Source organism: Styela clava, chromosome 1 (genome assembly GCF_964204865.1).
Source record: "Styela clava chromosome 1, kaStyClav1.hap1.2, whole genome shotgun sequence".
NCBI lineage: Eukaryota > Metazoa > Chordata > Ascidiacea > Stolidobranchia > Styelidae > Styela > Styela clava.
In genome coordinates this window covers 29,960,439-29,985,966 of record NC_135250.1, presented here as the reverse complement: position 1 = coordinate 29,985,966, position 25,528 = coordinate 29,960,439, and the positions used below count along the sequence as shown (strand labels likewise).

Sequence of the window (25,528 nt, the reverse complement as noted above, 5' to 3'; positions counted from 1 at the left end):
TTTTTTGGTACTTTGGGAGTGCAATTCAAAGTTGTATATGGCCAACTGTGAAAAGGACTATTTTGAACTTTTCATCTCTTCCCTTTTGGAAGGCTTGTTTGATTATTTTTGTAAATTTTTCATGGGGTTTGATTATAATTAGAGGTTATTACAAACTTTTCCCAAGATAGAACCTTCTTCCTTTCTTTTTTTTCGTACATATAGTACGTTCCGATGTCCGCCATCTTGTCTCATCATTATAAATAGTATGGCCATGTATAATTTCAATAAAAATAATATGCAAAATTACTTCGCTGTGTACAAGGCTCGCTGAGAAAATTTATTTAATCGTGTATCGCTGGTACAAGGTGAGCCCCACCCCCCACAAAACAAAAAATGAACCCAAATCAAATATGCTCGTCAGGTAAAAATTCATTCAATGCCATGTTAATGTATAACTTACGTAAGGACACTACATATATTTTCTAAAATGAGGGCGCACGTGTTGCCATTTCCGTCTTTATTTCTAATCTATTGTTGTTGTTTGGTATTATATGTTATAAATCAGGGATGAGCAAGGTTTCCGGATCAGGGACCAAAAAATTTTCCCATGTAGACTGGCGAGCCATGTAAGTGTGACGTAAAATGTTACATTTTATGAACAATATTTATAGTGTTGCAAAAGCAGAAGTGGAAAGCAATAAGTCTCCTGACAAAATTAAATTTAACCGCACTCTCAACAATATCCTTGAGCTATTTTTAGCTAAAACATGAAAATTTGGTTTTATTTTGGTTGTGCAGCATCAGGCGGGCCAGATTGAATAACGCAAAGGGTCGGATTTGGCCCGCGGGTTGTAGTTTGCCCATGACCGTTATAAACCAAATTCCTTTTCTAAATCTGCTGCTGTAATTCAGCATACAGGTGTCGCTGACACGATGACTTGATAGTCTTCCACGATTTTTCGTTAATTGGGAAACATTGTGTGTCTTTGTTTATTTTAATTTAACATTATTCCTATTTGTTGACAATGTTTCATGCATGACGAAATAAAATATATGTATATTATCATCGAGTTCGACAATGAGCAAGAATTTTTTTTGTGGGGAGGGGGGGGGGGAGTCTAGAGTAGTTTGGTACAATAAGTACTTCCAGTTGCTCATCCGAACTTTTTTTGGCAAGCTCTATGACGTGATTGTGACGTCGTAGTGACGTAATTTTTGGATGAAGTAGGGAGGTGGGAGTCAGGCATATGCATTGGGGTTTTGACCAACTATAAGTACCCGAATTGTCTTGGGGTCAAAGGTCGTGAAATCATACATCGTATTTAACCAAACAAAAATGTGAAAGCATTGTTTCGGTATTGGGTATGTGTGGCGTTGTTTATTCAGTTACGTAATTAGGTCAAATATTAATTAATAAACCCAGTCTTTGCGCTACACTCCTGACAAATGGTTCATCAGTGTAGGAAATTATTTGAGTCGCGATCGGTCGTTGAATTAAGATGGGCAGAAAAACTGGTTCAGTGAAGCAAAAAATTAACACAGAAAGGGTGTTTTTGAAGTGAAAATATACCACGTATACTATTGAACGAAACTTCAATACCAATATAATTGAAAATAAAATATTTAACAGACTTGATCTTGCTCGTCTCATTTTGGAAATTTACATTTTATTTTTATTTTATACGCGTATTTTCAACGTGTTTTTGGAATAAAACATACTTACTACGCCTTTTGTTATTTGTAGTCTATTGTTAGTTGGCTATTTTTGAGGTAGAGCGCGAAACTTGACAAATTCTAATAAGGAGAGCGACTTAAAAAGTTTGAGAATCACTGTAGTGGAGGTAGATATTTGATAGAGATTTTTAAAAATACATCAGAAAAAGTTTTACTTCAGCCCTAACAAAGACCTAACACTAGGACAGAACCCAATGAATTTCGAACGCTTTTTCACTGGCCTATAATTATGTTAAGACACATGAACGAAGTTTTGAAGTCACAGTAAACAGAAAGTTGAATATATATCAATTATAATATAAATTAATACCGTCATTAAGTTCAAAAAAGGTAATTTATGTATTTTTTGTGAAATAGCAATTAATTATCGCCCTGACAAATAAATTAACCATGGATGTAATATTGAACTGTTCTTCTTGTCGATCGAAATTTGAAACAACTGGACTGAAGGAACCTCGGATGCTTCGATGCCAACACAACTTTTGCAAAGTTTGCACCCTCGAGCAAATTGGGCCAGCTGGGTAGGATTTTCATATTTTTCCCGGGTACTCCAGAAATATGTGCACCTAGATGGCGGACACCGGAACGTAGTATGTGTACCGGATTAGGGTTAGAGCATAATTTCAGGTACAAATACTACGGGAGTCACTTGGCTAGTCCCCGAACCAGTAATAACACTAAAATAAGGAAAATTGGAATAAAATTTTGGCCTAGCCCTAACCTGGTACACATACTACGTTTCGATGTCCGCCATCTTCGGGCACATACTTCTGGAGCGCCCTATCCCGAAAAATTAATAAAAACAACAAGCCACAAAAATGTGGTTTGGGGTGGCGGTTTTTCGACAATAGGTTTGTACAGGCTTGTCCGTGGAACATATTTTTCTAGGTGCTCCCGAAGTATTCGTACCAAGATGGCGCACAACCTGAACAATGTATGTGTACCAGTTCAGGGTTCAGGTTGTGCGTCATCATAGTACGAATACTTCCGGAGCGCCTTTTTCTGTCCCATCCGATAACAATTTATGCCTGTCACATCCAATCACATGGAATCCAATCACATGGAATGCAATTCAATAAAAATTGTTAAATTTAGGTTTAGCGTTTGCTAAATAGGACAACATGTACAAAGAGATATGCGAAACAACAAAATTTATTGACCTTGACAACTTTAAATTCATAACTAATATACATGTGACCATTACCCCACAAAGTATTTCTAATGCTAATATATTTGCACTTCATAACTATCAAGATAGTTATGCTCAAATATATGGACACGACACGATATCCATAACCAATGTTTTACCATCGATACACCAAAGTCATACGTTACTTTGTGTCCCACGTGTCCCATGGGAAGTACAAATTTGAGCTGTCCCATAGCATCCCACGGGGCGTTTCAATTGACAAGCCTGTGTTTATGATTAAACTACCATCCCCGAGCAATATTCGAAACTATATTTATGCTGTGGTTAGGATGAAAATGTTAGGTTTGGTTACGCGAACAAGCCTGCGGCGGCGAGGAGTCCAGCAATCCTCTCGCACAGAACTATCACCGCATGGGATTCGAACCTGCGGAACTACTCAAGGTAATCAGAGGCGCGGGGGCGAGCATATTGTGAACACTTAGCACGATGCGCCACACTGCCGAGCTTTTTAGCCCCCTCTTTCTGTGTCCATGTATTGGACATTGCCCTTTCCTTATCATTTTTTATTATTATGGTTTGAATTACTTTCAATCGACGTCTTTTTTCAGCACGTATTGTCCAGTTTGTAATGTAATCGATCCTTTCGTGACATCTCATGACCACGAAGCAATTCAAGTTAATTATACGATTGTCCGTTTTCTCGTTGCACAGAAGAAAGAACAGGTATTCAACCGTTGTCTATACAATATACAATTGACTTTATTATCAAGGGTCCTAGGACAGTGGTTCTCAAACTTTTCATGCTGCGCCCCCAGGCTATAAATAGGCTATAAATAACAGATAGCAAGGCGAAAGTATGTTTTATTAAAAAAAAGACAAGTTGAAGACGTTTTTTATTGTGTGTGGAACGCTCAGCAATCTGCCTTAGTGACGCACTCTATGTTTCAGTGATTTATGTGTCTGGAGGACCTAATATAATAGGAAAGTTACGAGATTCGATTCGAAAAAAATATTCGATTCGATTCTGAAATCATCAGGTATTCGAAAATGCCCAGCCCTAGTAATCAGTTGTTTATCTTCTCAACGTACATAAAACATACGTTAAATGAATTAGGAATTTGTATTGCCAGATTGGCACGAGACTTGAAGCAGTTATAGTCAATAAGACAGCTGTGTATACAATCACGGCACATAGTCTGATTTCAAAATAAGTTTTTATTTTTTTATCAATTACCTTATCGCCTTTTATGCTGATTATGGAGTCGAAATAAAGTTATCTTATCTATTATAGGCCGTAGTGATATATCCTCCCCTTCCCCGGTAAAACTGTAAATCATCAATTTCTCGTAATTACTGCTTGAAAAAAATGACCTGCTTACTGTCTATCTTAGTACTGAATTCAAAATGAAGTATATTTTTTTATAGGATAAGAGAGTTCCATGGCTGCGACCCTTGGCTTTCAATATCGTAAAGATTTATCTCATCACAGTCTGGCTTTGCATGTATCGCACATTGAAGATCACAACTACAAACAACCTCCTGCGCAAATACGAATCGAAATGGGATTTTATTTATGAAATGTCGAAAATGCCTTTTGCCTATTATTTGGGTATGCAACTTCCGGAGTTTGAAATGGTTCTTGTTTTTATATTTTGGAGCTTGTCGGCTAACATAATTAACATGTGGCCGTCTTTGCAAAATTTCGTATTTTGGTTTCTTTTTGTTTCAGTTTCAGATGAGTTCGATAGGTATTTGTTCGGAAGACCCTAAAACTTTGACTCAACCTATTTCGATTGCAGGCAGGGCTGTGCCAAACTTTTGTGCTGTCCTGACGATTTTCTGCTAATAATACATATCCCCTATACCTAACTTTAAAAATAATTCGATGGAATTCGACCAGGGGTTTGCAACCTGCTGCTCGCGGGCTAAATGCGGCCCTCATGACAAACTTATGCGTCCCTCAAGGAAAACTTATGCGGCCCGCGGAGTAATGGTAATTTTGAATGATGTGCGCCCGGGAAACAAGTTTTCAATTTAATTTAATTTGGTATGTGTGAGTAATTCCAATCTTGAGTCCAATTTATCTATGCCTATGACGTTACAATGCCCTGACAACTAGCTTGTGCGAACAACGCATGTCATAATATCAATAACCAAAATTTACGTGCCTGCAACTACTAGAAGCTTATGTTAAGTTGCGGCCCGCGGATTCACCCATTTACTTGTATCTGGCCCTTTTGTATTAAAGGTTGTACACCCCTGGACTAATGTATTTCGAATTTTCAGCGCATTTGAATTGGAAAGCCGCTGGAAAGCTATTTTCTATTTTTGGACACGTTTAGTGGACATAACGATCGTTTTGTTGTTCTTGTTGTTCTTGGACACTTTTTGGGCACCTAGTGGAAATAATAAAATAACCGCTTCTGTCTTTGATCACTGGACCAATTGCTTCGAAAATTTCAGTGGTTGAAGATAAAATTTTTCTTCAGAAGGCCATTACTTTTTTTTATTTCAGGTATTTCTGTTAGCTCTGTGAAATTTGTTTTTGTTTGCTATGACGTCACTGAACGTTCTGCGGACATCGGACGCTATTTTGTGTCTGACTGTGAATATATTTGTAGACTGTGATCTGACGGTACGGTAAACCGTATGGTACTGCGAACAGACGTGTCCATATATTTGGGCGTAGCTCTCTTGTTTTTTTATCAAATTTCTTTCGAGCCCTCCATGTAATCAACATTTTTTGTGTCTAAAACTACTAGATGGCCCATGTTTATTAAAAGTGCGGCCCGCGGTTTCTCCAAGTCATTTGTAACTGGCCCTCCTGTATTAGAGGTTGCATGCCCCTGGATAAAACCTCCAAACTAGAAACAAGAGAGCTGTGCTCAAATATATGGACACGTAACAAGGTGTCGCTATTTTTTATTCTGACACATAAAAAACGAATCTCCTGAAGTCCACAGAAATTTTCGGAATAAGTACAAGCCTTTAGGGTTCGGTCGACATTGTTGACCTTGCAGTCTTGCCCGCCCACTCCCGATTATATTCTATAATTGTTCTTTTCCATTTATTGTAATTTTACATTTTTTGATATATTCGGAAATAAATCATTATCTCTCTCCATCTCTCTTCTGGCGAAAAAATCAATCTTTAACCACTGAAAATTTCAAAGCAATTGGTCCAGTATTCGAAGAGAAAAGCGATTTCAACATGACGAAAGAGAATAATAATAACAAGAACATAATACTGAAACGATCGTTATGTACACTGACGTGTCCAAAAACAAACCTACATATTTAGGAATTAGAATGTTGCTCCCTACAACCGAGTGTTGACCGAGGCAGCTGCCCCTATGGCCCTCCCTTGATTGTAGTCTTCCTATATATTTTTCTTATTTTATGATTTTTTTGTTTTTCTATTTGATTTATGTTTTTACTTTTTATCTTAATCAACGTTCGAGAAAAGTATATTTTATCTGTTTGAGGACATATATGCAAAAAAAGAATCAGTGGGGCTCCTGAAGTATGCGAACCAAGATGGCGGCCATCGGAATGTAATATGTGTACTAGGTTAGGGTTAGGCCATAATTTTAGGTATAAATACTACGGGAGGCTCTTGGCTAATCTTCGAACTGATAATAGGACTAAAATGGGGAAAATTGGAAAAAAATTATCGCCTAAACCTAACCTGTTACCCATGTTACGTTCCGATGTCCGCCATCTTGGTTCGCATACTTCGGGAGCACCGAATTAGTTCTCATACTATATATTATTATGAGCCAAGAGGCACGGTGACCTAACCGATCTTGTATACCGACCCTCACAAATAACAATCGACCAAATATTGTTAAAATTATATATTTGTTTGTTGTTGGTTGCTGACAAAAACACGTGACATTGTATCATTGTGTTGACATTGTTTGTGATAACGAAATCTCTCTCTTTCTCTCTTATTTAACAAGCTCCATCCATAAACGCATTTTCCCATAGCCTGACCGAAGTCAGACCAAGCCAACTCCAACTTTTGTGACTAGAGTGGCTTTCAAACTTTCATAGACCACGCTAATTCCATGTATATTTGTCTACATTTTACCATTATAAATTTTAATTCTATTTTATAAATTGTAGAATTGTGATAATATATTGTACGACATACAAGACTCGTCGAGTAAAGTTACATATGAGTCATATATGTCAAGTGAGTTACATATATTTCTGAATGGGAGTACCCGTTGTTTGTAAGTTTGATACAAAGGGAACCCGTTTATAAAAAAACACTCTCACCGCCGGCTACACCCACTGAATCTTTGAAAGGTTAGCGCAGACAAAAAGTGTTTCAAACGTTTTTCCCGGTGCGTCAACATAAGCGTAGTCCTTTTCTCGGCATCACGAATGCTTCTGTGAGCTGTATATATTTCAAAACTGACGGAATCAGCTTACAGTTGGGCACTGGCTAGCTTAACTTCGAGTAGCTGCAAAACCTATAGGTTGTTCGATGATCCGGCCCTCAGTCCCACCATATTTTTCCGTTTTGGCCCATTGCGATAAAAAGTTGCACACGCCTGCCCTAAACTACAGGACGAATCATTCCGGGGTCAAAGGTCGAGAAAAAATTCATCGTTAAAATTAAACAATTAGGCGAGAGCATTTTCTCGGTATCGAGCGTTGTTTATTCAATTGCATAATTGAGTCAAATATTAATTAATAAACCCAGTGTGTCTGGGCTATGCTCTTTACAAACAGTTCATTAGTGTACGAAATTATTCGAGTCGCGATCAGTCGTTGAAATGTTAGCGTTCAGCAAGTATGTTCAAAGTAAAAAATGATGAATGAAGGTTATTTTGTCGAGGTGGAAAAAGATATAAATATTTTATATCAAGGGTGGCCAACACGTCGATCGCGTCTGATGTTGGTAAATTCAACAACATACCTCCAAAATTGCCTCGTATCCGTTTCATGTATCACCTGTTGAGTGTCTTAAAACAGGACGATTAACAAATGAATGGAACATGAAAAATACAAAGTTTTGTGTCTATTCAATCAGGAATGTGGCCACAATGCCGAGGTTATTGGCAGCGGTGGAATTTTTTGTATGCGTGTGTACAGTTATCTGCATATTCAGTACCTGTTCATTTTTGTGTATTACCTTATAACCAATCAGTCGATCGCGAGTTATTTGGAAGATTTTAGTCGATAGCGGACGAAAAAAGGTTGACCACTCTTGCGATATACTAGAAATTATAGGGGAAAAAAGCTAGGAGATAGACACATATTAAAGCAAGCGTGTATATGCATAAATACAATTCACATATATAACTCCTGTGCGTTTTTGCACTTGCACTTTTGCGTACATGCATGCACACCCATATTGAAGTCCACAGTTCGTATTCAAAAGTGTTATCTGCCCCTCAGCGTCACCATTTTTTTTGTTTGGCCCATTGCGATAAAGAGTTGCACACACCTAACCTAAACTATATGAAGAATTTTTCTGGGGTCAAAGGTCGAGCAATATCCATCGTTAAAACCAATAAATTAGGCGAGAGCATTTTCTCGGTATCGAGCGTTGTTTATTCAGTTGCATAATTGAGTCAAATATTAATTAATAAACCCAGTGTGTCTGAGCTATGCTCCTTACAAACAGTTCATTAGCGTACGAAATTATTCGAGTCGCGATCAGTCGTTGAAATGTTAGCGTTCAGCAAGTATGTTTAAAGTAAAAAATGATGAATGAAGGTCATTTTGTCCAAGAGGAAAGAGGAACGTAACTGTTAAAAGCGTCAGTCGTAAAATGTTTAAATGGCATTTTATCGTATTCCAATACTGTTAAAAAGTGGCAGTCGTTAAATGTTTAGAATGGCATTTCACCGTAATTCCATAGTGCTAAAAGTTGTCTTTCGTTAAATATTTAGAATGGCATTTCACCGTAATTCAATACTGTTAAAAGATGTTTGTCGTTAAATGTTTTTGGTAGCATTTCATCTTAACTTCTGTTAATTTTGCATTACTTTTGAAACACCCTTTATAATATATATAACAGAAACTATAGGGGGAAATGCTAGGAGGTAGACACATATTAGAGCGATGTTCCCCAATTTTTTTTTCCTCAACTCTCTCCTGGATTACTTTTTGACTAATAAACTCCCCCCCCCCTCCCCGCTAGCTAAAACTTTGAAATAAATTTATTTTCTATTTATCACTAGTGTAGTTTAATACTCTATCCTTTAAAGTTAATAGTTTAAAACTTTATTTATAATTGCCCAATCCGACAGTCAGCGCCCCCCAATTTCTCTTCAGTGATCGTACAGTTATCGAAAACGCCCACCAAGGGGCGTTTTGCCCACTTCAGGAGACGCTTTATTAGACCAAGCGTGTATATACATACGCACAATTCACAGTAATCCCGAAGTATGTGAACCACGATGACGGACACCAAAACGTAGTATGTGTACAAGGTTAGGCCATAATTCCAGGTACAAATACTACAGGAGCCACTTGGCTAGTCCCCAAACTCCCCCGAACCGTAAAAACATACGGCCTAACCCTAACTTGGTACACATACTACGTTCCGGTGTCCGACATCTTGGTTCACATACATACTTCTGGAGTACCCGTATTCCATTCAGTAACTTTGCAGTCGCAGTGACGTAATTTTTTTATGAAGCAATCAGGTGGGGGTCAGGAATGATATATCCAATAATTGTTTAGCCACGCAAACTAGAAGTTATTCAGGTATGTAACAGCACGAGACCCCGTCCTGATTACCCTGTAAAAATTGCCAAAATTACCCCTCTGGTTTGGAATCACTGATAGCAATTAATTTCTGTCCGAATAGATAAATAAAGAATGGATGAAATATTGAGTTGCTCTTCTTGTAAAACAAGATTCGAAACAACTGGACTGAGGGAACCTCGAATGCTTCGATGCCAGCACACCTTTTGCAAAGTTTGCACTTTCGAGCAAGTAGGACCAGATGGGTAGGATTTTCATATTTTTGTCAGTTAAGGAAAAATCGTTGCTTATGACTAGCAAAAGTGGGAAGTTTTTTTATGGGGAACGTTAGACATTGGTACCTAATCGGTAATATAAGAGTGACTCGGGTCCGTTGGTATTAACTTGGTATTACTCAATCATGGATAATAATTGATGATCCTCACAGGACCTGGAAAAGTTAGGACCTCCGCATGTTCATATATTTGAGCATAACTCTCTTGTTTTATTATAGTTATACGCCTTCTATTTTTATTTTCAGAACGTATTGTCCTGCTTGTAATGACACTGACTATTCCCAGACATCTTATGATCACGATGCAATTCAAGTTAATTACACAATTATCCGTTTGCTCAATGTTCAGGAAAAAGATCAGGTATTCAGTTGTTGCCTACAAGAAATATAAAATAGAATTTAAAAATTTATCCCGGAGAGAAGAAAACCGATAAAACGGCTTAACCATATGGCGAACCACGGCCTCTCGTCCGATTACCATTCCATGTCGGGTATATGGGATTAGTTAGTTATTTGTTTTTCGAAAGAATGGAACTGATGGTAAAGAAAGCGAGGCGGCGAGGAGTCCAGCAATCCTCTCGCACATAAATATCCCCGCATGGGATTCGAACCTGCGACCCCGCGCAGGATCATCTGAGGTGCGGTGACGAACGTATGAACGCTTAGTACGACCTAACAGGGCTTGTATATATATATAGTACTAACACGAAGCATAAAGAATACTTAGTATACGCCTTTCAATATATTTATATTTGCTAAAGTACTAAAGTAAGGAACTAAAGTAAGGAAAATTTGAATCAAATTATGGCCTTATCCTAACCTGGTAGACATGCTACGTTATGCTGTCCGCCATCTTGGTGCACATACTTCAGGAGCGTTGAATACTTTCATTTCTAAATAGTTGTTGAGTCATTTCACGACTTCTTCTGACATATATTTATTAATAGGCCGTAAAGAACTATTCCGTGGTTACTCAGTATTCAAATGGAGTATTTCCTTTAGAAAAAGGGGTGGATTCCGTGGCTGATCTCGTTGACCTACAATTTCGTAAAGGTTTACCTCATCACCGTCTGGTTTTGTGCATGGACTACGTTGGTGAACACCCCCACAGCCGACCTTCGTCTCAGATACGAATCTAAATTGAACTTCGTTTTGGTTATAACAATGACGCCTCTTGCCTATTTCTTGGGAATAGAATTGCCGCTAGGGGAGAGATTTGGCATTTTTATAAATTGGCTCATCGCGGCTCACTATAACAAAGGGCGAAATACATTCCTACATCTCGTATGTTGGTTGCTTACTTTGACCGCTATAAATAATTTGATTGGGCTAGTTTCTCGATTTATTTTCGAACTTTGACTCAACCTTTTCCGAAGGTAGGAATGCTTCCTAGTCTAACGGATAAGAGGTAAAATCATGCACTTTTGGATGCAAGCATGAAACTTGGCACACATGTACAGTAGCATATAAAATTGCTTATGCTTTATATCGATATTTACCAAGTCGGGATCAACCCGATGCCACTGTAGGGAATATTAGTAATTATAACAGTAACCATGAAAATGATGAATCTAATAAATCCCAACTGGTCAAAAAAAATTTTCTAATCCGGAAAAATCGCTGTAAATTATAACACGTTGTTACTAATTGGGCCAAAACCTACATTGAACCAAAAACTGAATTAACGTTTATGCAACATGTCACAAGATGTAATGGTCGTGTCGATCCTCTCTATCTTCATGTATTGTGTGTTATAAGAACTCATCTTGGTTTTTCAACTTGGTAGATTGTTATATTGAATTAAACTCGTTACAATACAACAATTGAAATGCTTATTTGAAATAGGAGGAAATAGGCTACCCAAACCAGAGTTTCCCAAACTGGGGTGCGTGATGACTGCACAGGGGTCCGCAACGATATGAAAAGAGTCTGATGGATTCAAACTAAAAATCAATTCTTTTTTTTGGTTGAGCGTTGCGGACGAAGATCCATTGCTGTTAGAAAAACCAATTAAAAATTATATTGCTTTTTGCAACGACCCACATGTGCGAGGCAGTATTTTCAGCTCTTACCAATATATGAAGACAAAATATACCCAGAGACTTGACCTAAAGTCGCCCTACGAGTTTGTCACAAATTGCCACAAAATGGGTTAGGGTTAGTATGGGTTCAAATATCCGTAGGAACAAATTTCCATAGGTCCAATTGTCGTGGGTTCAAAGTACGGGTCGAAATGTAATGGAACAATCCTTCCACCAAATCAACCAACGAGGATAGATGGAAAGTCACGCTTTTGTAGGTTGGATAAGTCGACAGCGAAGTACGTCTGTATGGAGATCCTTTAAGATATTGTAGATATCAGTGGTTTCATTTATCTAGCCTTGTTCGGACTTCGGAGCAAAAGGCAAGAGTAAGCATAGTATTATGTCATTATTCAAAAAAAAACGATCCGGGTTACCGGGTCGCTTAACGGCGTCTCAAGTCCGGCTTTTGTTAGTATTCTAGGTTTGACTTCTTTCTCATTATGATTTAATATTAGACTCACTGCCTCAAAGGTGACGCTGCTCGATAACCATCTCTGGTTTATCGCGTCTCCCTTCACACTGAAATGTAATTTTTTTTATTTTTTTCAATTTTGTTCGTCAATGTTTACATTCGGTTTGTGATAAAATAACCTACTGACTGACTATCAAAAATGTTGGGCTAGCTATGTACGTTTTTCTGCGCCGACCGTCGCGTCAATCCGTTACTGAACTGAAATTTACAAACGTGACAACCTTCAAAAATTACAAGCTACAATTTCCAATAATTCGATTTCGAAAACAATTTACAACAAAAACTAATAACAGTGCTTATTCACCAGCTCGTTAAGAAAAAATGAAATAAAACACAGTTCAAAACATGGAAAATTTACACAAAAAAAGTAACGTTTAGGACATTAAAAATACGATGTGAAATGAAGGTGTAAGATGGTCAGCATATGTTCGTAAAAATATTTGTAGCAATATTATCCCATCGGAGAGGAAAGCCGACAAGACGGCTTAATCATATGACGAAGCATGGCCTATCATCCGGTTACTATCCCCATGTTGGGTATGAGATTAGTTTTTTGCATTGTCACGTTTCCATCAGTTCTGTTGAATACGCTATGTTTAATAATATAAACGCTGTCAAACAAAGCAAAAATGGTACCTAGCAAGGGCTTTACTTTACTTGATGGAGGAGTCGGGATTTAGGAACCCTGGCTTGTGGGTGCTCTTTTGGGAAAAGTCGACAAAACGGTTTAATTATACCCTGAACCAAAATTCCCAAATCGATAAGGTAAAATGGCCAGTAAAATTACACGGACGCATGGCCTTGTATGCTGTTTAGTTTGGGTGCAAATATGTTCAAATAAAATAAATAAAAACTGATTATTTGAGAGGTAATAAAAATTAAAAGTACCGTAAAACTAGGATGAAGAAATACTGCAAATTGTTAACAGATATGAAGTGTAATACCACCCCCAGAAATAGCAGATATCAAACAATTGACTGGTCACTCACTGATTCTCTCATGATAACAGTCAAGCAGCCATTGATATGTAAGGATTATAGTTATTTAAAAAAAAAATGGAACTTTCAAGTTGGCCATTTCCTACTCAATTATATCAATAGCGTCATAACAGCATAAAACTTAAGTCGGAATTTAGCAACTTGAATACTAAGATGGAATTGGGAGTCTGAAACTTTTGTGTGCAAACCAAGAGACGTACGCTTTGATGCCCTTTTAGAGTAATATTTTTAAACAGGGTAAAAATTCAAATTTTTGATCGATTTACTGAAAACTGACTTTTCCTGTCAATATTTTTTTCTCCAAATGAACCAACCGAGACAAATGGATAGGCGCGCTTTTGCAGGTTGGATAAGTTCGACAGCTAAGTAAGTCTGTAGAGAGACTCTAAGATATTATTAGATACCAGTGCTTTTAGATACCAGTGCTTTTATCTAGCTTTGCTCAGAGCAAAAGGCGTCGTATTACAAAAAAAATGCACCCTCCCCCTCATTTTTTTTCCAAAATATATATTTTTTCAAATGCAATTTTACGGCGTTCGCATCGAGTCATAAATTCTTACGTCTTTGTCGCCCTTCCTCCCCAAAATAATGTGCTGGCTACGATCTCGTGCGCCAATCCGTCCATGAACTGAGATTTACAAACGTGAAAAACTTCACAATCTACGATTTCCAATATTTTATTTTGAAAACAATTTACAACAAAAAATAATAACAGTGCTTATTCACCAGCTTATGAAGATAAAAATGAAATAAAACACAGTTCAAAACATGGAAAATTTACACAAAAAAATAACGTTTAGGACATTGAAAAAACGATGTGCAATGAATGAAATGTATAAAATTGAAACCTATGTAAGATGGTCAACGAACTTTATTTGAAGTGGCTTAGAGCAGTGGTTTCCAAACATTTAAGAGCTGTGACCCCTCTCAAAGATTCCACAACGCTTGTGACCCCTGCTGTTATAAAAATTTTGATGCAGATTTCTTTTTTATTCCGACGGAGAGGAAAGTTGTTAAGACGACTTAACCATATAGGTTACCAGTCCATGTCGAATATGGGATTTGTTTTGCTTCTACCAGATTTCCATCAGTTATGTTAAATGCGATATGTTTAATAATATAAAAGCCGTCAAATGGAAGCAAAAATGGTAACTAGCGAAGGGTTTTACTTGTTGCCCCCTAGAGAACAGTTTTGGCCGAGGGGTCAGGGTTCAAGAACCCTTGCTTAGAGTCAAAGTGGGTGCTTTGTTAGGTAAAGTCGACAAAACGGATTAATTATACCCGGGACCAAAATTTATCGATAAGATATGAGTCAGGGAAAAATAGGCCAATAAAATTCTCCAGATACATGGCCTTGTATGCTGTTTTGTTATAGTGCAAATTTGTTAAAATATTATCAATAAAATCTGATCATCTGAGAGGTAATAAAATGTACCATAAAACTATAATGAAGAAATACTGCAAAGTATTAAACATATGAAGAGTAATAACGCCCCCTGAAATGGCAGATATCAAACAATTAACCAATATGGACCTGTCACTCACTGATTTTCTTATGATGTTCGTATTGGGTTAGGTTGAAAAGGTGGGACATCAACATAACAGGCATTCGCAGTCATTGGTATGTAAGGGTTATAATTATATCAAAAAAAGAGAAATTTCAGGTTGGCCGTTCTCTACTCAATTATATCAATAGCGTCATAACAGCATAAAACTTAAGTCAGAAGTTAACTTGAATACTAAGACGGAATTGGGAATCTGAAACTTTTGTGTGCAAACCAAGAGACGAACGCTTTGATGCCCTTTTAAAGTAATATTTTTAAACAGGGTAAAAATTCAAATTTTTTTTTCATTTTTCTATATTCAGTCAGAATTCCCATTATTTTTGATGAGAATGCATTCAAGCCTAACACGATTTTGTCGCCTGCAACTTAAACTATCGCAAATAGAATATAGGACATTATGAAACAACTGAAACTTATTTAAAACATCCTTATATCAACGAGTCAATAATTTAATTCTGGTCATTTCCGGGGAGAAGCCATGATTGAAGGTGAAATACTGCTGGAACAAACTAAATGAATTTCAAAACACAGTCATGGAAATAAAACGGAAACATAATATGGTTATCACAGAAAATTTGATAAAAAAAGTATGAAAATATGAACGAATAACACTGATAGAGACACGACAACACCTATTTTTATTGAAAATATTAATTCTGTACAGAGAAATGAGGTAAAAAAAAAGATATAAGTCAGTGGTTCCCAAATGGGGGCCCGTTCCCCCTCCCCTCAAGGAAGTGCCCCCGTAGTGTGTACCAAGTTAGGTTAGACCATAATTTTATTCCGATTTTCCTTATTTTAGCTCTATTACGAGTTCGGTGACTGTGTGTGTCATCCAAGTGAATATAACCCCCGTCCATAGGTTTCAGTTCTTTTACACAACCTGATGTAAAGTAGGCCAACAAAATTAGTTACCTCCATATTGGTACACATACTTCTGGAACGCCCCCAAGGATGCCACAGAGGGGTTGGGGTTGGAGGGGCCACAATTTTAGACGCAAAATTTGGTGAACATAATAAAACTTGGAATCTAACAATTAAAATAACACTGTAAATACCACAGAAATGATAACAGGGGGCCATTGGTGATGGAAGCCTCCGGTAAGGGGGTCACGAGTCTAAAAAGGTTGGGAACCACTGATACAAGTGATGTGTAGGACTGGGCAGGACTGGCTTTAACTGTGCTGATCTAAACTAAGCATTAGACAAGCATGTAATTCATCAACAAACAACGGTTGCTGTTTAGATAGCAAGGCCTGTTTGTCGCCAGTTGGGAGACAAATTGGAGCTCCCGAAGTATGTGCACCAAGATGGCGCACAACCTGAAAATAGTACCAAGTTAGGGTTCAGATTGTGCGCCATCTTGGTGCACATACTTCTGGAGCGCTGACAAATTTAATACCCAGGGTCGTCAAAGTACGACCGAGATCGTCATGACGACCAATTCTTAGCAATTCAACCAATTAGTCGCAATTCTGATCCCTGTTCGCTTCAAAGAAGCTCGCAGAACAGCAGTTTACTGTGGAACACAGTTTGAGAAGCGCTCCTATGGAGATGCCCATAATCTAAATAACATGCGAGAGTCATCTATGCGCAAAGTCACAAGCACCCTCTCAAAAATAGAAAAAATTTAATTTTAGCAATTGTCGCAAATCAGACTTGCCCAATCTTATCCATGTCAAATATATGATAGGTAGAACTTTCACTGAGTTACCCATGGCTAATCTAAATAACAGGTGAAACCAGCAATAAAAAACAAAGTCGGATCAGGTAAGTATAAAAGAGTACCAAGCAATATAGTGCAATATGAGAAAAAAAGTATGAAAGATTGAAAAGCACGTTAATTAAGGACGGTTAATTAATTTAATTGAGCAATATTTACACAGTAGGGTAACGCTATATATGATAAACAAATATGATTCAAAATTAAGATTTTATTTGTACATTGTTGGTTTAAAAGTATTGTATCATACTTTATAAATTTTCACAGGTACAAGTACAACAACTGTTGTAAACTGTTTGTCTGAAGAAGTCTGACTTTGGTCAGAATAAAATCCGTAAATCGATACAGAATAAAATCCGTAAAAGTATGATGTTTTGATATTTGAAAAATTCAGTATAGCCATTTATGATTCTTTCTGCATTATCCTTAGTCAGTCAAAAGGCAGATAGGAAGGGGCGGTAGTCAGGCATGATTAGGACGACATTTTCAATAATGATTTTCATCATACAGGCAAAGAAAATTTGACGCTACTTCAATAGCGTTCGCAAAAACACTTTCAGTTTCATATTTTATAGATTTACAGTCACAGATAAAACACCTAGACATATGTACCGCTATTCTGATTGATTAAAAATGAGGTAATCAATATTCATTTATGATAATCAATTATGATAATTGGCTGAACAAAATCATTTCATGGCTAATGTAATGCAACATCTCGATTTGTTTTTGAGTGTTTTAAAATGTTTACTCTGATCAATACTCTGCACAAAACAGCTAATTAAAAACAAGAACCACTATTTTTTACTTTAAGGACCAGTTCCTCCCGAACTTGACAATGCCTGCAAAATTCATAAGGCAATTAAAAATAATAATTGCCTGGTCAAAATCATTCCACGACTAATGTAATGTGACATATTTGATGCAGAATTAATTAAGGCATTGCAAAGCTCCGATCCAAATGCGGAGCGGCCAACGATTTGTAAAAAGTTAGAAGACTGGTTTGGCATTGCCCTTCTGGGGTTTCCAAAACTTAAAATATCACCCCTTTTAATATATTAAAATTTTCCGCAACCCTTGTTTATGTTAAAAATGCTAAACATTTAGATGCAAGTTCGCCGTTTTTCGGGTCTTACGATTATAGTCGACATTGTTATGCAAAGGCGATGTTTCCCTGATCTCATGTATTCTTTCGAAATCGTGTGATTTATGTTTTCCACTAATAATTAAGAAAATACATAAAGGACTGGGATTTACTATTTGGCATTGTCCAACTTATTTAATACACTACAGGTGAGGGGGTAGGGAAAAATAATTTTTGAATCGTGACCCTATATTTGAGCATTGCTCTCATGTTTAAGCAAATACTAAAAACAGTTTTGTTTTGTACCCTGAATAATCCTTGCTTATTCAAGCGTAACTCATGAAATTCTGTTTTATACCTTGCTCACTGAACCATAAATTCTGTCGATAAAAACACAAAACAACATCAGCAACATTTCTTCTTTGTAGAAGAGTCAATATCATCACTTTGGCTATATACAGGACTTGGCAGCAACGAGCACTTCACTCCTTCCCAGCCATCTTCAGCTGTGATAACTCCTGACTGAAGCTGCCTGAAGAAAATGGGATACAGCTTTAATATTTATCCCAGGGCAAGAAAAGTTGGTAAGATGAGAAAGTCGTTGAAACGGTTAATCATAGGATTGGATTTTTATGGTGACCGTACATTTGAACCCATTACAACAAAAAAATTTCCATAGGTGCAATAGTATGCAGGTGCAATTGTCATGGGTTCAAATATACGTGGATTCAAATATAATAGGATTGGATTTTTATATTTAACATGGGGAGAGTAATGTCGATAAGAGGACCTACTCATGGAATATGATTTTTATATTCATGCTGGGGGGGAAAAGAAAGCCCATGAGACGGCTTAATCACAGGATAGCCTTTTTAATTCTTATCCCGGGAAAGGAAAATTGATCAGACAGCTTATTATTATGGTGAACCACAACCTCTCAAAAGTTCCGACTTATTACAAGTCCAGTAATGAAAACAGTAATGGTTGACAAGTAATGGTTGACAACTCGATGGCGAAGGAAGTCATAGCCAACCAGCAGATATGTGATTCACCCTAAAAGAGTGAGGAGTTCAGCGTTCCTCTGGCATCCTCTTGATTAAAAATATCCAATATCAGAAACTGTAGGATTCGAAAATTTAAAAAAATCTTTGAATTAGATTGGGGCATAAAACCCGATTTTCTCCAAATTTAGGATATGATAGAATTTATATATTTTTCCTGGAGGAAAGGGAAGGCGATAAGAGAGCTTAATCATATGACGAACCGTCCATTCACCAGTCCATGTCGGGTATTGGATTAGTTGGCCAGTTATTTGTTTTCGGAAGCAGGAAGTTGATGGTGGAGGAAGTCATAACTGACCAGAGGTTATTTGAACCACCTTACGGTGGTGAGGAGTCCAGCAATCCTCTCGTACATAACTATCCCCGCATGGGATTCGAACCTGCGAACTCACGCAAGGTAATCAGAGGTGCGTGGCGAGACAATTCCTAATGCTCAGCATGATGTGCCACACCGCCGAGCCTATTATACATTCAGTTTGTTTTTATAACAAGTCACTGATATACTGAATATGAGATAGAAATAAACTTACTAACTTGCTAATATATCCCATAACTTACCTATATATACATTCAGTTAACACATGGAAAGCTTCCTCCACATTATATCCTGTCTTTGCAGACGTTTCAATGAAAGGCATTTTATGCTTCCGTGCAAATAATGCTCCTTGCTCTTGTGTTACCTGTGATAAAAATAAAATAAATTTTATTAAAAAAGCAAAACACGAGTCTTTTATTTGTGAAAATCATGCCAAGGTCAAGGAATTGGATAGGCCATGTTAGAAGTAGGGCTATGGAGTCAGGATCGGCATGATTTCATCAAAGTTTGATTCGTCTTTTCAAACTTTCTGAAGTCAAGAATTCAAGATTCAAAATTTAAACTTTAAATGGTGATAGAAAATTTTTTTCTATATAAATTACAAAAATCAAGTCGACTGAGTGTTCCAGACAGCCTTATAATGATAAGAATACCACATGTCTGTCAAGATCCAAGCAATTCAATTTCATTTATATAGGCCCTCAGTGCTGGATGGATGCTGTAGCAGGAATAAACATGACCATAATATGCAATTCATGAGTCCAGCTGCACACTAAAACACAAACCTATTTCTGTACCGTTTCATCTGACAGAAATCAGACTTCCTCAGACAACATTTTAAGTTCTAGTAAACTACTTGTCTTTTTTTTTGTCAAACGTCACCTTACATAAATACATTTGTGAAAGTGTGCTGCAAGACGCTTGAATTGCTTAGCATGTTCACATTTTGAAACCCTTGATACATAAATTCATTTGTTAACGGACTAGTAACATGTCGAAGACTGACATAAGTAGTATTCTCAAGGGATAATGATGGCACCAAATAGCCATTACATTATTGACAAACTGGAAAGCTGAACAAAAGTTAATCAACTGTTTAGTACCAATCAATACTTCTAGTTCACACTACTCTGGTCAATATGAGCTAGGCAAAGATGGGTAAGGTTTTGGGGCCAGGGGCCAAAAATTTTGCCCGCCTAGACTGGTGGGCCATGTAAGTGTGACATAAAAAGTTTAATTTTATGAATATTATTTACAGTGTTACAAAAGCAAAATTGGACAACAATAAGCCTCGTGCCAAAACAAAATTCAATCGCGATCTCAACAAATTCCTTGAGCTATATTTTAGCCAAAACATCGAAATTTGGTTTTAGTTTGATTGTGGCAGCATCAGGCGGACCAGCGTGAAAACCCAACAGACCAGATTTATCCCACAAGCCGTAGTTTGCATATGTCATATGGGGTTAACACAACTTTAAGGTGTGCCTGAATTGGATAATCAAATATAATTTGAATTATTTATGTTTGACTGTGACCTACTTTTATTGCCATTTTTTTAGAACCACAAAGAAATGTTAATAATATAAAAGAAAAAAATCAATGTATCCCCAATGCAATTTACTATTTATGCAAAACCTCAGCTTGCATATTGGACATTATCAGATCATTTCGAAGTCTACCCGAATTCAACAAATTACTTATCTGCCTATTATCCTATCTACACTCTCTTACTCATCTGCCTATTAGCCTATCTACACTCTCCAACATGTAAGGGCGCATACTAAAACTATAAACGAAACACAACAAACAATTCTAGGTGTTAAGTGTTATTGTTACGTAATGATAAATGCTACAATTTCCCGAACTAATTGAAAACTGTTTGTAACATTTGCAAATGAGTCGCCACCTACTGAAGTACTGGCATATTGGATATAAAATATCACCTTTCTTTCTTCTTCCAAGTCTGATTTTTGTCCGATAAGAATAAATAAAATCGATCTCGGAGCGACGTGAGCACTGGCCTCCTCCATCCACCTCTCTATGTGAGAGAAACTTGCTGAACTTGAAACATCGTAGACTAGGACACCTCCTACGGAGTTGCGGTAATAAGACCTTGTTATTGACCTGTAGAATAATACAAGGTGTTCACAAAGTCTTGACATTTTTTTAACAGCAAGGGAAATTGATCGGAATGAATAAGTAATCCAATCTTACAGATATCATATACAGTTTGTTGGCCCGTACAGATGTATTGATTGAAGTAAAAAAACTTCGGTGCTCCTGAAGTATGTGAACCAAGATGGCGAACATCGGAACGTAACATGGGTAACAGGTTAGGGTTAGGCGATAATTTTTTTCCAATTTTCCTTATTTTAGTCCTATTATCAGTTCAAAGAGCCTCCCGTAGTATTTATACCTAAAATTATGGCCTAACCCTAACCTAGTACACATATTACATTGCGATGTCCGCCATCTTGGTTCGCATACTTCGGGAGCCCGAAAACTTCAATAAACACTGGTTAAAATACTAAAAATTTGGTTAAGATATATTGGCTTGGCAGTGTGGCGCATCATGATGAGTGTTAGGAATACGTTCCCCACCGCAACTCTGATCACCCTGCAAGAAGTTTGCTGGATAAAAAAATCATGACAGGCTTCAAATATGTAGGGGAAAGTGGAGAGGTATGGGCCACCAAACTTTGGAGGGCTACAACGCTTTGGCCCTTTGAACTAAATATTCACTCTTTTACCCACTGAATGTTTAACAAAACAGCTAACTATTCCCAGCATTGTTTTGGAGTTTTCAAAAGTAGTTTTGGAAAAAAATGTATTTTTCCACAAAAATATAATTTACACAAAATTTTTTTATCATTTGAGGTATGGGCCAGGCAGTGTCAAGTATGGGCCACCATCAAAAAACTAAAACCCAGTGCTTATTGTGAAATACAACTTTACTCAATCCCAAACCCCATAAGTAAACATAGTTTCTACAATCAATAAAGCTGTTTTTTAAATAAAACATTGGTAATATGCAACAAAATTATCACCAATCATAGAATAGCCAGTATTCATATATATCCTGGAAATTTGCAGCACAGCTTTGTCTCATTTGCATTCACAGTCCCCATAAATTTGTATGTCACTGCTCTGTCTCTAGTGAGTGCTGGATCTTTAAAACAGCAGACAACATTATCCAAATCTATTTCAAAGATGTCACTTTCCGAGCTGTCTAACAATGCTACTGTTAAATCACTGTTAACGAATTATATGATTATTCCTGTCTTCCCGCTTTTTTACCTTGCTTTACTTTTTTTCTTAATTGCTTCTTCTTAATTAAAATCTTTTCTATCTGCTTTTGCGAGAGTTGTACTTTTGGACGGGGGCTTTTGGCAATGACGTATAATTTCTGGGGAAACGACCATTCGTGATGATCCAGGCAGGTCATCTGATTTGGCAGAAGATATACATTGCATTGCAGAAACACGAAAGAATGGCGAAAACTAAAGACATTCTCATTAGATACTACATTTCCCTAGGTCACTATCATCGTTTATATTGATTAACACGACTACCGACATGGTATGGCAGGCCCATACCTAAGCATCCAAAATGGCCCATACCTCAGGCACCCTTCCCGCCATGTTTTCAGACAAAATTTGATTACAAAAAAAGATGAGCTGTTTCATCCAACACTTTCTTTAACAGGACCAAGACACAGGTTCCTAGGCCTTTGACAGATTTTATTAAAGAACCACAACTGATCGTGCTATCCCAATTATTCTAATTTTTCAAAAAAAAAGCTTTTCTACGAGAAATCACTTAGTACCTCATAGCTGAGACACCTTGTAAGCTGCTGACCTGCAAATAACATGTGTTATTTGGTGGGACCTATGCAATAATCACACCAAGTTACAGGTGATTGGGATATTATAAAGCTGTTGAACTTCCAATGGCCCATACCTCAAGGTGGCCCATACCTCTCCACTTTCCCCTACTTACTACTGTATTATTCAACATTACCTGAATCTTTCTTGTCCAGCAGTGTCCCATAACTGTAATTTAATCCTTATTGAAGGAGCAATTTCAATCAATCTGGCGTAGAAGTCGACACCCACAGTGGGGTCGGAGATCTAAGAATTTAAATTACAAATATCATAGCCTATATCAGGGGTGGGCAACATACGGCTCGCGGGCTGGGTCCAATCAGCGACGAGATTTTGACCGGCCCGCTGACTGTACATCAGTACATTATGATATTACACTTTTAGTAGATTATGATAAATTCATTATGTGTTTTTTGGTCTCTATTTTTTCGTGAAGTTTAAACTTTAAACCTGATTTATAAATTTCTCTCTTGCAATAGCGAATAAATATATGATTAAAATATTGAATACTATTCATGTAAAAATACGGCCCAACGTGGACTTCTTTTTCCCACATCTGGCCCGCCGACTAGAAAAGTTGCCCACCCCTGTCCTATATGAATCAAAAAATGGTCACTTTCTCACGTATTCAATGCTAACCTACATCATTCCAATCAATATTCTACAACTTTTATTTTTAAACCAATTTCAATTTGCCCCTTTCTCTATGAAACAACACGAAAACAATGACAGGCAAAAACGTATAAAGGGGGTTTAATAGCATACAGCTTTACGGTACAATATTATAGTACTGTTATCAGTGGATTCTCCTGTTCAGCCACAATCGTTTTTAGAGTGCGAAAAAATTGAAAACAACGCACCCATGCAAATTTTCGGGGTCTAGTATAGTTTAGTAGCACAAGTACTTCCAGTGGGCGTAGCATAACAAATTTGGCATATGTTATTCTTAACCCCCACCTGACTATTCCATCCAAAAGTTATGTCACTCACTACGACGTCATCATCACGTCATATGACTTGCCAAAGACAATTACGATCGCCCAAAATGATATCTGCGCTGCCGATAACGAACTCGCTAAAGTTCGATAACGAACTCGGCGATCTCTCTCCTATTGCCTATCGTGATCGTTGTGAGGAGAAAACGAGAGAATAGCTTGCTCCATTTCGGGTGATCATCTGCGCATTTTTGACGACCATTCGCATTCTTTGGTAGGCAACATTACGCCACTGTGACGTCGAAAAGACGTAATTTTTCGGTGACGAAGTCAAGTGGGGGTTAGGATGGACATATGCAAAAATTGTTGAGCCAGGCCAACTAGAAGTGCATGTCTGCATGTGGTACCAAACAACACACCAATGCGAATTTTCGCATCAAAGTATTATTCAAATTGGGGACCTTTATACACAATCAATTTACCTCTAAAAAATCTCCATCGCTAAATCTCCTTAACAGCGCTGATTTTCCTACAGTAGAGTCTCCAATCAATACAATCCGAAATTGATAAGACCATATCGTTTCCCCTCTAGACGGGGACCCATTCGGTTGCTGCTGCACGTCTGCCATCGAAAAAGTCGGTCCACAACAGCCTAAACTAAGTCTTTGTGCCGCCCTCATGCACGATTATTCTTTATTTTAAAGAATTAATAAGTTTTATCGGCGCACACAAACAGGTAAAGCAGCGCCACTGATAATACGTGACATGTTTTACCAATATCTTACGATAAATCGTTTCATTATTGATGACTGCACAAACTACACAGATGTTGGACTTTGCGTTGCCAGATATTTGAAAGCGATTGCTCCGAATAAAATCCTCTAGTATTAGATATTAGATATAAAATTTAAATATGAGTGTTTACTGTAATTTATGACTGACATACTACTGAATAATATATTTATGGAGTTGGATGATATACATGTAATTTGTAGTAATGAAACACTGTTGAAAATCTTTTATACTTCTGGCAACTTGAATCTTTGTTATTGATTTTCAGTTGTGGAGTTGAAAATGTGAATGCCAAAAAGTTTTGTTTTAATGTAGAATTCTTTGCGGTAGAATATGAACTGAGATTAAACCAGTGCAAAATAGCATGAACGTCAATTAAAAGTCTACATAATGTTCAAGATTGAATAGTGTCTGTTCCCCTAAATTAAAATTTGCCACCTTGTGGTGGTTCCGTAAAAGCATATCGGCGGATCTCGTGCTCTGCGAACGTCGATGGACCGCGTGCAAAAGTTTTTTATGAAAAACGCGAGACTGCAGTACCTGATCTGGTAATACAGGCGTGACTTGATTCAAGTATTTCAATTCACGCTGGAACAGAATCATGAAGGATGCATCATCGCCACATGATCTGGAAAAGCTACGACAGTCCTCGTACCGTTACTTCTATCCCTGGCAATCGAGTTGTCTCTGGTTATTTAGCCGTGTAGTCGAGTTGTTAGTTCTCCGATACGGCTACTGGTAGCGGT

General features: G+C 37.4%; 2 protein-coding genes across 2 annotated transcripts; one reads left to right on the top strand and one right to left on the bottom strand.

Annotated features, from left to right (window-relative positions):
* Positions 1 to 9,594: 9,594 nt before the first annotated feature.
* Positions 9,595 to 11,604, top strand: LOC120334811 (uncharacterized). Its single transcript, XM_039402316.2, has 3 exons — positions 9,595 to 9,839; positions 10,115 to 10,229; positions 10,871 to 11,604. Exons 1-3 carry the CDS (start codon positions 9,709 to 9,711, stop codon positions 11,225 to 11,227), a joined length of 603 nt encoding a protein of 200 aa, XP_039258250.2. The 5' UTR covers positions 9,595 to 9,708; the 3' UTR covers positions 11,228 to 11,604.
* A 2,463-nt stretch (positions 11,605 to 14,067) lies between these two features.
* Positions 14,068 to 24,854, bottom strand: LOC120334785 (ras-related protein Rab-39B-like). The gene is made up of 5 exons (XM_039402292.2): positions 24,473 to 24,854; positions 23,192 to 23,301; positions 21,115 to 21,295; positions 19,414 to 19,535; positions 14,068 to 18,326 (listed from the first exon to the last, which is right to left on the bottom strand). The coding sequence occupies exons 1-5, from the start codon at positions 24,668 to 24,670 to the stop codon at positions 18,200 to 18,202; spliced, it is 738 nt and encodes a 245-aa protein (XP_039258226.2). The 5' UTR covers positions 24,671 to 24,854; the 3' UTR covers positions 14,068 to 18,199.
* Between the last annotated feature and the right edge of the window lie 674 nt (positions 24,855 to 25,528).